This window comes from Besnoitia besnoiti, chromosome VI (genome assembly GCF_002563875.1).
Source record: "Besnoitia besnoiti strain Bb-Ger1 chromosome VI, whole genome shotgun sequence".
NCBI lineage: Eukaryota > Apicomplexa > Conoidasida > Eucoccidiorida > Sarcocystidae > Besnoitia > Besnoitia besnoiti.
Window position 1 is genome coordinate 1,269,752 of NC_042361.1, and position 11,724 is coordinate 1,281,475.

General features: G+C 60.1%; 1 protein-coding gene and 1 non-coding gene across 2 annotated transcripts; both read left to right on the plus strand.

The window, feature by feature from the left end:
- Positions 1-1,029: 1,029 nt before the first annotated feature.
- Positions 1,030-11,207, plus strand: BESB_066010 (uncharacterized protein; the record flags this gene model as incomplete). The annotated part of the gene is made up of 10 exons (XM_029364994.1): positions 1,030-1,741; positions 2,817-3,136; positions 3,424-3,704; positions 4,134-5,741; positions 6,125-6,270; positions 6,830-7,236; positions 7,747-8,026; positions 8,601-9,100; positions 9,607-9,958; positions 10,300-11,207. 10 exons carry the CDS (start codon positions 1,030-1,032, stop codon positions 11,205-11,207), a joined length of 5,514 nt encoding a protein of 1,837 aa, XP_029218577.1.
- On the plus strand, positions 2,097-2,168 carry BESB_069910. Its single transcript has one exon. It is a non-coding gene; the product is annotated as a tRNA-Thr (tRNA).
- Positions 11,208-11,724: the final 517 nt, after the last annotated feature.

An 11,724-nucleotide genomic window follows, 5' to 3' on the forward strand; every position in this document is an offset into this window, starting at 1 on the left:
TGAGTTTGGAGTCTTCAAAGGTAACGCGGTACTTCCCTGTCGGCATGCATGCGCTCCTTTTGGTGGAGCTACCGGCGCCACACGACATGGTGTTGCTGCGCGCGAGCGTAGCACACAGACCGAAGGCCGAGGTGCGGTTGGGAGCGCTGCAGATGGAGTGCAATTCAGGTTGGGCAAGCGAGCAGGAAAGAAGGGATGGTTTCGGTCCTCCTGCGTTTACTGTCAGCCTTGCCATTCTTAACGCATTTTAGCCTGCAAACGTGCCCGACACGGGGGGAATGCCGCGGATTGTCGCAAGGCACAGACCGCGTCATTGCGATAACGTCGCAGTTGCGCAACTAATTGAGTCTCAAAATGGGAAATGTCTAAGGTTCCAGAAGAAGCCAAGCGCCAGGGTTATCTGCCTGGCTTTCGCAAGTATGCTTGGAGCGAAAAAAAGACTCAACGTCAGCGATGATTTCGGTTTCGGTGTAAACAACGACGGAGTATTCCGGGGGTGAGTTCGGGCAGCTTTCGGGGTCCCGGGTGAGTGTATATACACAACAAACTGTTTGCGACAGACAAGAAAACCCCCAAGAGGGTTATAAAAGAGCGTATAACATTCCGCCTAGCTTTCTGGGAAATTCCTTAAGACAGCGTTATTCTCTCTAAGTCGAGGTGCGAGACAACCCGACACGAAGCGAATCTACCAGTCGTGCCCCCCCCCCACCCCCCCCCCCACCAACTACTCAGCCGCTGCCTCCTGTCTTTATAGTTCGGTTTCGAGCCGGAGCTTTTCTATTCCAGTCAGCGCATTATATAGCCCAGCCAGAGTTCCCGGGCTGTTTCGATTGAATACCTCTCTTGCTTCGCGGCGCAGCGCGCCCGCGAGCCATTCGGTTTCACGCGCTCTATAAACCAAGTCGAGGCGGTCTGTGTACCTACTCATCTCAATCGAAAGATACGCGATCCCCTCCAATGACAACTCATCCGGCCTCTTGGCTTTCTGCCTGCCTCTTGTAATCCTTCTCAGCTTCGTTGCCGCTCAGTATGGCGGCAGCGGGCCCCGCGCCTGCTGAGCCTGAGCGCCCGTGGCGCGCCCAGCTTCTTCACTACACCCGCCGCCACTATTATGCCCTGCTGCATCGCTGGTCTTTGCTGCATTCGCCTCTGTTGCTCGACTGGAAAACCTTCTGCGCTGTGTTTCTACCCGCGGACGTCCTTGCCGAAGGCAGCGCCAGCACTGCAAGCCCCGGTATGAGGCCGCGATGGACAGATCGCAGCAAGAGAAGTTGCCGCGCTCAGGCGCTGCATCATGGCGCGGAAGACGGAGGTCCAGGGTACCCAGTACGCGGCGGCCGTGGCGAGATAGAGTCCGTGGCTGCTACCACCCCCGGCGATCACGGGCCGGCTCCCTCCGCGTCATCATCAGGAATGCATTCGCCTGAGCACACCCCTCATCGGGGTGTCAGCAAGCATGGAGAAGTCGCAAGCGAAAATGCCACGAATGTGTGGCCGTCGCTCCTGCAAGTGAACCGCACTCTCGATGAGTCTGGAGGGGTGGGAGCGGCCGAAGACGTAGACCAGTTCTGCGAGGCAGCAGAAAGCCTGAAAACATTGGCTGAGGACGTCTGGGACGCGTTCCACGTTGGCGGCGGCCTTGAGGCGCTTCAGCTTCTCGGCGGCCTCGCCTGGCTGCTACCGTCATGCCTCAGGACGAAGGCTAGGGCCCTGACTCGCGTCTTCGACGTCACGCGCACAGGTGAGGAGGGGCGGGAGAGCTTGTGGAAGCATTCGCGACAGCGAGAGGGAAACGGCCATGAGGATCCGCGTGCAGGGAGTGCATTCACGCAAGCAAGGCAAGGCTGTTGGAGAGAAGCTGCCTGCGCAGTGGAGGCCAGGGCGGAAATTCAGCGAGTCCGGCAGCATCGAACCCGTATCGGGGAGCCCCAGACACGGAGTTGATCGGGCTTGCGCAAGTCCAAAGCACGCGGACAGCGACGCACGCGGACGCGACGGTTGACTGAGCACGCCGCACACTGAATCCAGGCAGATACAGCAGCGCAATTGACAGGCACCGCGTTCACGCAAAGACCGACGTTTGCCGCATTTTGCCCGCCACCTTAGCTTAGGGGTAGAGCATCGGTCTTGTAAACCGAAGGTCGTGGGTTCAATTCCCACAGGTGGCTAGTGCTTCTTACGCATCAGCTCGATTCCTGAGGGGATCTCTGAGTGAAGTCGTCTCGCCTGTCTGCATCACTCAGAAAGAATGATGATCAACCGAAGCTACTCTACGATAAATACAATAAGATGAAATCCACACTCTCGGAACAGCCATCTATCTGGTCTCCGAGAAAACTGCCGCCTCTCCCGGCAGTTCTCCCGTTTGGCCTTGCATCTGTTGCTCGCCGATGACGCCATCACTTCGCATGTTTCGCTCTCCTTCCGCTGCACCTTCGCGCCCTGCGTCGTCCTCTTCTCGACCCCTTGTTCTTCTCATGCTCACACCTCTTTGCGGTTTCGTCTACAGTCTTTCTTTCTCTCTTTCCTCCCCTCTCTTTTCTCTTCTGATCTTTCCGCCGCGGTTCTATGCTGTGTCAGATACGCTATTTTTGTCGCCCTCTCGGGGACGCCTTGGTATCTTCCTCACAGGTTCCATCCGCTCTCCTCTCGTGCTCTTTCTTGCTTGATGCCCTCTTGAGCTTTCACTGCTTGTCTTCGTTTCTACCAGTTGCATGTCGTTGGCCCCCCTCTTCGCTTCCTTCTCTTTTTCCTGTTTCGGGTGATGACTCTCTATCTTTGCAATGACAAGTCGGGTTGCTCCTGTCACTTTGCAGGCCATCTGTCCTGCACGGAGCTCTCGATTCTGCTCGACAGGAGCCTCCGCGGCCTCGCTCGCCTGGTGGCGTGCCAAGCGATATCGGCTGTAGCTACACCGTACAGCGCTGCCCTTCTAAACCAGGCGATCGCGGAAAGGCACGTCGCTCAGGAGGCAGATGAAGGTGGCGGAAGCGACCACGGGAGACACCTCGCAGCCTCACGAATCGCCGGGAGGGGCGACGGCCACCAGATCAGCGCAACAGAGACACCCGAGGCGGTTCACGCCGTCAGCAATGACCCCGTTGCGTGGGAGTTCTTAGTGGGCGTTCTTCAAGAGGTAAGAAGAGACTCGGTAGCAAAAGGCCGAATGCGCAACGAGATTGAAAACCCATCTCAAGCTGTTTCACGCACTGACATCTTGCTCGCTGCCGTCCACACGTGCCCTGCGTCTCCGTGTCTTACGCACTTTCAGATGTTGGTTGTTGGTCGCTTCCTCAAAAAACTTTCTTCTCGTCTGGCTGGCTCCAGCCCATAGGAGCATTCTACTGTTCCTCCTGGGCGGCTGCAGCGGCTCTATATCTGCAAGTTCACCTCTCTTTGTTTCGCGGTTTGTTGGTGGCTCAGATTGAGTGGTGCATTGCGCGGTGCCTGCGGCCTTCTCTGGCAATGGCGGAGACGCTGCTCCTGGCGTTCCCCAGCGCCTCGCTGCCGTGGATCGCCTGGCTGCAGCCTGGAGCGCTTTTTCTCGGGCGATTCGAGATCCTGCGCCTGCTGCATCACAGCTCGCGTGCGCCGCAGGGGCGGGTGGTGCTGAAGGTACAGGAGAAGAAAACTGGCGTGACCTTCGCGCTCAAAGTCGTCGTCAAGCGAGACGCGCATGGCCTCATGCAGAGCGGAATCTGCAGGTGAGCGGTGCCCAGCGGGCTCACAACGACCAGCGGAGGGGCGCCGCCAAGCTTTGCTGCGCGGCTGTCGCTCCACTTGAACAGCCGCACAAAAGTCAGCGTCCGACGTTCGCATCGCAGTCCAGACGAGACGAGCGCTTTAGCTGCGTGCAACGTAGCTTTCAGGAATCAAAATGCACTTCACATATGGCGAGACACATCCACGTTTGAAATCTGGCATCGCACGTCTCTCTCAGCATCGAAGGCACTTGCATACTTCGCCGGTCGAGCGATGGTCTGTGACGCCGCGTGGCGATCAACCCAAACTTCCTTTGGCGTTTTTGCGTCAGGAGCCCCTCCGCTTGTGGGCGCTTCGTTCTCCATTGTTTCCGTTTCTTCACCTGCGTCTCTGCTCGCGTTCCTCTGCGGCCGGCGTCTTCTGCTGTTTAGTCCTGACTCTGGCGTCGTCTCTGCGGTGGTCGCCCCGGCGCTTCGGAGCTCCTCCTTTCTTGCAGAGGCGCGGCATCTGCAGAGGCATGCGCAGCAGGCGCGAGAGGCGGGTCGCGGCCACACGGCGCGCTGCGCACTCCACGGGGAGGCGCCGCCAGTTGCTTTTCAGCTCTTGGCGTGGGAGGACGGCGAGACGCTGCAGGCTTTTCTGGCGCAGAGACGGCGAGACATGGGGGTCTCGACCCCCCCGGCTTGGCGCGCGAATGTGGAGGCGACTGCTGACAAGAAGCATCCTGCGCTAGCCTCTTCACCGTCGCCTGCAGGTGCGCTGCGGCCGTCGCCTGAAGCCTCCCACCTCCTCGCGCCGGCGTTCTCTGAGACAGAGCTGGTGGCCTTGTGGCTCGCGCTGCTCTCGCTGCTGCAGGAACAGCATCGCGTCGGCGTCACGCACAGCCAGCTGAAACCAAGCAAAATTCTGCTTCAGAACGCAGCAGACAGCCTCGGCCTTCTCGCGGCCGCCTCGCCGTCACACGGGCCAAGCGGCGCACGGCCGTCGCCGCATGCGTCTTCCGCTGCGCAGTCGCGAACCGACGAAGAAGCAGAGGGGGGGCGTGTACAGGGACGCGCAGCAGCGGAAGATGTCAAAAACGAGGACCTGAACAGCCACACAGGGCAGGACGTCGAGACACAAGGTGACCAGTCCTTCTCAGAAAAATCACTAATCCTTCTCGACTGGCAACTTGGAATAGAGGGCCAACAGGTGGAGAAGTCACTTTCGTCTTGCCTTCGCGAAGCACATCTGGGATCTCTGCAGTTTGCTTCCTCGAGGTACGCTTATCCTTCTTCCCCTGCGTCGCAGTCTCAGGCTGGCGAGGTGTACGTACACCCGTTTGGCGCAGCCCCGCCTGCGCCGGCGGAGCTTTGCGAGGCGCCGTCTCCCGCGTTGGAGGACGAAGTGTGCGCTCTCGTGGGCCACGCAAAGCGAGAGCTCTGTCGCGCGCTCGACGCGATTTCGCCAGAAGACATCGAGCAAGAAATTCGCGCGTTCTGTGGCGCTGGCGATAGCGAGGGATACGCGCCTCCTGAGCAGCAGCTGCTCGCCCTCTGTCAAGCTGCTCAGGCGGCGTCTGCTGATCGCGGCGACGCGAGCGGCCAGGGCATGTGGAATCGCTGTGATGGAGGAAGTGCGGAGGTTTGCGAGGGACTTGAGGGCGGCGGAGGCGCGCGAGCTGCCCGTTTGTCGCCGCCTGGAGGTGCCGCGCCGCCCTCGCTCTCCCTTCGTAAAACATGGGATATCTACGCCACGGCGAGGATCGTCGAGGAGTGCGCTACCCTTCACCCGCCGGTCGCGCAGCGCATGCGGCCGAATTTCTGGGCGCAGTTCGGCTGGCGGCAGATACATGCGGAGGAGGCCCTCGAGGTGGTCAACTGCGGCCGCTTCGGGCGCGAGGCACGAGACTCAGAGGGCGCGAGGGGGAGGACTGTGAAGAGGCGGAGGCGTCGTGGCCCTTGGAGGAAGAAAGCGAGAAGTGTCCACGAAGAGTCGCCGAGCGACCGTCGAGTGGAAAAGGGCAAGACGATGAAGACCCAGAGGCATGGCAAGAGACGGTGCTTCCAAGCATCCTCATTCAGGCGCGGGGCTGCTGTCTCTCGTCGCTGACGACAGTGCACACGTCCCTCGCGTCTGTCGACGAAGAACTCAAGACGCACTTTGAGCAGGATATCCTGCATCTGCACGCCTACGGGCTCTCAGACAATTTTATCTCGATTTTGAGCAAGTAGGCGAAGCCCCGCGGCGCCTCGAGGTCCAGACTCTAAACTCTGCGGCGCACTGATAGCCAGGCAACCACGAGTGCAGAAGAGGCACTCCAAGTCGCGAGCCACTTCTTTGTTTCCGTGAGTGCAGACAGGAGAAGCATATCTCCCGCCTGGGACCCTGTTTGTCTGGTCTGCGCGGAGACGGTTCTGTCCTGCTTTGCTTATCCATTTAGGGCTCTGCATCCTGCGGCGCAGAAGAGATTTCGAGACGTCGAAGAGCTTCGCGAGCAGCTCGAGGACTTGGCGCAGAATCTCCGCCGCCTGCCGCGTGCCTTGGCTGCCGCCGCGCGAGACTGTCTCCGCCTCGCCGGCGCGAGTCGTGCGTCACACCACAGAGGGCCTCACGCTCTTGCATGCGTCTACGCGACTCGCGCACATCGCCTGATACACGCGGCGTGTTGTTGTAAAACTGCGCTCACTCACACTTTCCGTATGCAGTCTCGCAAATCCGCATGAATAAATCTGTATATGCGCTCAAGGACGTGCTTGTGGGGGGTTCCGTCGCCACGCGGAACGCTGTATGTCCGCCATCAGGCGCGGCGCGCCACGCAGCTGTACCAAATATGAAGGGTCGACGCACACGTAGTGATTCCCGCAGTCTGTCTCGACGCCCTCAGCACTTGTGAAAAGGCAATTCGTCGCACCGTTTCGCTACCAGGCGCATGGCGGCTCGTGTTCAATGAGCCCATGGAGCCCACTCACCGCTCGCGGCGCGCAGCACTCACGTGTGTGGCGATTTCCCACGTGGACGCGCGCGCGTCCTCTCTGCGTTTTCGCCTTGCGCGACTTCGCGTTCTCACTGAACGCGTCTTCCGCTGGAAGTCTCTTGACCTCTCGCGCTCTGTCCGGTTACCTCTCTGCCTCCCTCCCTGCGTCAGGCGAGAAGCCTTCAAGCGCAGCCCGGGGCGCCGCCTCGCCTGCGCCCCCCGCCGCGGCTTCGTGCGCGAATTCCGAGGCGTTCTCAGGCAGGCCAGCGTTTGCCGCGCAGCAGACCGAGTCTGCCGGCATGGATCTGCGGCGGCTGCAGTTCGGGCCCTTCCGCATTCGCTACCTCGCCAAATTCGCAAGGTACCTAAACGTCGCGACGCTCGTGCTGCCCTCCGCGTCGGCCTCCACGCGCGCCGCCTACGGCGACGCCTCTGCAGCGCTCTCGTCTGCTTCGCGAGATGACGACGTAATCGTCATTCCCCTTGGCAAGATGCTCAACCGCGAGGAGAGGCATCTGGACTTAAGCGGGAAGAACTTGACGTCGCTCGAGACGATTCTTATCACGCGAACGCTGCTGGTCAGTGCGGCACGACGCACGCCACGCGCGAGCGAGATCGGGGGGTCTAAAATGCAGACAGCGAGAGAACGCAGGGACAAATCGCAAGGAACTTAGCGCACAGAAAGATACTGCGAAGCCTCACGCCTTCGTCGGCAGCTTTGCATCGCCCCGCATCCGTGTCGGCTTGCATGCAGTCGCGCTGTTCACGTTTTCGCCCCCGGTGAATCTGCAGAAGCTACTCGGCACGATGCGGACCCTTTGAAACGCCGCTCGCATCAAGGCTACACAGCAGAGACGACCGGGGCCTGAGGAGCCCCTATTGTCTACTCGCACAGCTGCAGCGTGGGCTCACCTCCTCCGCACGTCTTATGTACACGAACTTTCGCATTCGCCTACACAGTCGTCCTGCCACACCGGTCCAATGGCCAGAGCGATCGTAGGTATCACCAACTCCGCATCTTAGATACCGAAGCAAGTCAACTACATGTCTCGCAAGGCTCCCTCTGCCGTCTCCTGCACTTAAAACAGAATGCCTCATGGCTAGAAGAACTCCATCTGAACGACAACGCCTTCGGCTCTGCGCCTCCCCGGGGCGTGCCTTCGCGCGAGCTCCTAAGCGCGGGCGAGGCCTTCGCGCCGTCGCCGCCCCAGCAGCTGCGAAGCTCTTCGCCAGCAGAGGGGCACTCGCAGGGGCAGGAGGCGCGAAGCTCCTGGGGGCGAGGCAGCAACGCAGCTGCGCAGCTCCTTGGCGTCTCGCTGACATGCATGCGAAACCTCAAAGTCCTCAACTTGAATCGCTGCCAACTCTGTGAGTCACCAGACACGAAGCCGTCGCTTGCTCCAGGCTAATGACAGCGGTTGAGGCGCTGGGCAGGGGCCTCGACAGGCACAATGGACTGAACACGCAGCGAGTTACACATGCGCATACCATACATCTACATACTTCTTTCGCGCGAATATATCTATCTAACCATCTATCTCTATGCATGTATGGGTAATAGCAAAGAGCGAGGTGAGGCCATAGACTGAAGGGAGCATCCGTAGACAGACGCACATGGAGTGAACATATAGCTTCGTGCCTGCGCCAGCTTGCGTGGCTCGTGCTCGTTAGCGAAAGTGGGGTCCTAGCCTCCCCGAGAGAGACACAGACGCTTTCGAGAGGCACGTTTAGGGCAACCATGTGGGCGCTGGGTTCAGGGGATTTGTGTGGCGCCGCACCGGCGAGTGCGGCGCCACAGGCTGCGAGACGCCGAAGATGTCAGCACCAGTGTTGCCCAGCGTCGTCCCCTCGTCTTGCCCGTGAGTTCGTGCTCCTGTCGCCTTCGAGCGGAGGTCTCCATCAGCCCTGCAGTTTGGCGTCGGTTTGCGGGGTCTGCGCGCAGCTCCGGTCGACAGCCTGCATCTCCTCGAGTGCCTGCGGCGCTGCTCCAGCCTGCGGCGGCTGTTGTTGAGCAGCTCGTTGATGTGCGACTCTCCCTCTGCCGAGGCTGGCACGCTGTCGCTCTGCACCTCTGCGCGGGCGTCGTCCTTTACCGCGTCTTCGCGATCCCCGTGCTCGTCGTTCGTTTCGCTGTCGCCATCGATGCCGCTGGCCTCTTGGCAACTGTCGTCGAGGACGCGCCGCGATAGAGCCCTGCAGCAGCGGCAGAGCCGCAGCAGCTTGGCGGCGCTAGAGGGGCCTCGAGAAGGAAGCGGGAGAGGAGACTCCGGAGGCGCAGGCGGCGACGAGGATTTTGAGAACGAGCAGGTATGCCGGCTGGCGGCGAAGGCGCTGAAATATGACTGGCCGCTGATGGAAGAAGTCGACTTCAGTCTCGCGGAAATCTCCGACGCCGGCCTCGACCTCCTCGCAGACGCCATTGCCAGCCACGCGCATCTCCAGGTGAACGACGCAGACACCCGGCTGCGCGGCGCTCCCGCGAGTGTGAAACGAAACAGATATGATTCATGTGCCTTTCTTTGCTGCTTCCCGAGGTTGCTTGAATCGGGCGACTCTGGCGGGGTTCCGCCTTCCATACGCGCTTCCGCACTCTCCTGCATGCTGCGTCACCTCCTCAAGAGCACCTAAGAGACGACCCTGCGTCTAGCAAAGCTCTGCGTTCCTCGTTTCTGTCACAGGATTCGCGTTGATGAGAAGCAGACGGGGAGTGTGCTCACAGACATATGTTTTTTTGTGGTTGCACGGTGTGCCGCAAATGTCGCTACGTGCGACCGCATCCAGAAGAAGCTTTTGAAAGCCTGGCTGCGTCCGCTGCCCCTAGAAGCGTCTGCCGCTTGCCCAAGATGGCACCGCCGCCGGATCAAAGTCCTACCGGTTCTGTGTGGGGTTTAAGACTTCGGCCGACTCATGCGCACGCATCCTGTGTGCGTGGCTGTCGTTCTCTGCAGCACGTAAACCTCAGCGGCAACCCCATCACCGTCGTGGGCCTGCGGTCGCTGTGTCGCGCGCTGCGGGCGAACCGCAGCGTGGGCCTGCTGAGCCTGAAGGAGATCTCCGCCCTCGAACAACGCCCAGACAGTCCGACTCCTGTCGAAGAGAACGCGTCAGCGCTGCAGAAATCGAGGGAGAGCCTGAAACGGCGGTCTGTCGCCCCGGGAGGCGCGAGAGATCGCGGCGGCAAAGGAGAGGAAGCCCCGCAGGAAGACGACGAGGCTTCACTTCTTCTCCAGATGCTCGAGCGAGCTGTGGGCTTCAACGTTCAGTTCAAAGAACTCCGACGCCACGCCTCTGTCTTCGACCGTAGGTGGAGAGATGGAGGGGTGGGGTGGGGGGGGGAGGGGGGGGAGGGAGAAGCCGGGCGAAGCCAAGAGAGGCGTAGAAACACCAGAGGCCCTTTGATAAACACAGGACGCCAGAAACCAGACGGCAGACGCTGCAATTCGCTGACCAGGCACCACCGGAAACCCCTGCGAGGTGGCTCACGAAATCCGCAGGTTTAAGGTTTAGGGTCAACTGTACCCGGACTTGGACGCCGACTGCCGCGCAGGTTTGAGGTAGTGGAAGACTTCGCTTGACACCCGTCTGCGCGTGGACCTGCCTCTTGCATTAGTGAGTATCTCCGCATGTTTTTTTATTTGCAGTGCCTGTCGGCGCATCGCTCATGAGCGAGACGCTGGCCTCCTGGCTGGAGGGAGACTCCTACCTTCAGAAAAAACTTTTGCTGCACCTGCAGCACGTTCGCCGCCTCCATCAACGCGAATCCGGGACCGCAACAACTACGGGGCGCGTTCGCAGGCACGGAAGGCAGCTCACTGCCTCATCGGCAGTGTCGTCCTCGATGCGTCTGCCTAGCGATGGATTACACGGCGACAAATGGGGACAGGGGACGCCAAGCGGCGAGCAAGCTGAGGCCGCGTCTCCGCCGGTTACCGGCACAACCGCTAGTTGGGCTCCAGGCGGGAGCGAGAGGGGCAGAAACGCGCCGAAGCGGGACGGCAGAGCGCGGTCCTCGGCCCTCGGCTCCGTGGGCTTCGGTGCCGAATCGGAGACGAAGGGAAGCGGTGACGAAGGAGCAGGGGGGGAGAAAATCGAGAGTTGGAACTTTGGACGTTTCAGGGCTCCAGACCAGGGCGAGGAAAGACGAGATGCAGAGGGAGAGAACAGAAGAGTGTGCGAACGCGCCAACGAGTGCGAAGGCAGTGAAAAACAAGTTGAAGGAGGAAGAAGAGAGTTTCGTGTGCGCTTCTGCTCAGGAGGCGATGGAGCGGAAGAACCCCCACGAGGGGAGCCAAGCGTCGCGTCGTACGATGCAGCACAAAAAGACAGAGCCGCTGCGACTGCATGCGACGACGAAGACCGCTTCTACATCGAACTCGAAAATGCACTCGCCGATAAAATGCTAACAGCTGACGGGTCGTCGCTCAAGTCCAGCCTCTTCCCAGCGTTCAAAGAGGCCGATCTCAAAGAACTCGAAGGGATCCTGAATGTCAAGCCTCGTTGGCAAACGCTACAGGGGCGCCAAGGCGACAAGGGCGAGGACATGCGGTAGCACGTCGACAGGCTTGCAGAGGCGGGGCTGTTAAAAGAACTCTTCCCTATGGCGCTGCCGGCATTTCACTGAAACGGGGAAGCAGACGCTAACGAACCGCCAGAGCTGTCCTGGCTTGTCCTAAGGCTGTGCGTACGTATACACATGTGTATACGCAGAGAGGTCGACATGTATGTGTACATTTGCCAAATGTATACGTATTTATATGCCAGTTCGTTTCGAAACCCGCGTGAAGCAAATTCGCAAACGGGCCGCGGCTTGAAAATCGACGCATCCGTCGTCCGCCTCGCGGATTTGTTTGAGCACGCCGGGGCAGTTCAGTCTCCACAAGCATATAAACTTCCTGGCATAATGCGCGCCTGCTTGCGAAGTTGCGAAATGCCTGGGTACGAGCGACATGAGCGGACCTGACGTTTCCTCTTTGCCAGTGTTTCACCTTGTCTTGTCGGCTCCGTGCAACGTATGCCCCGAAAGCACCGAACGGTCGACGAAGTGTCAGAGTCACTGGGCGCTTGAA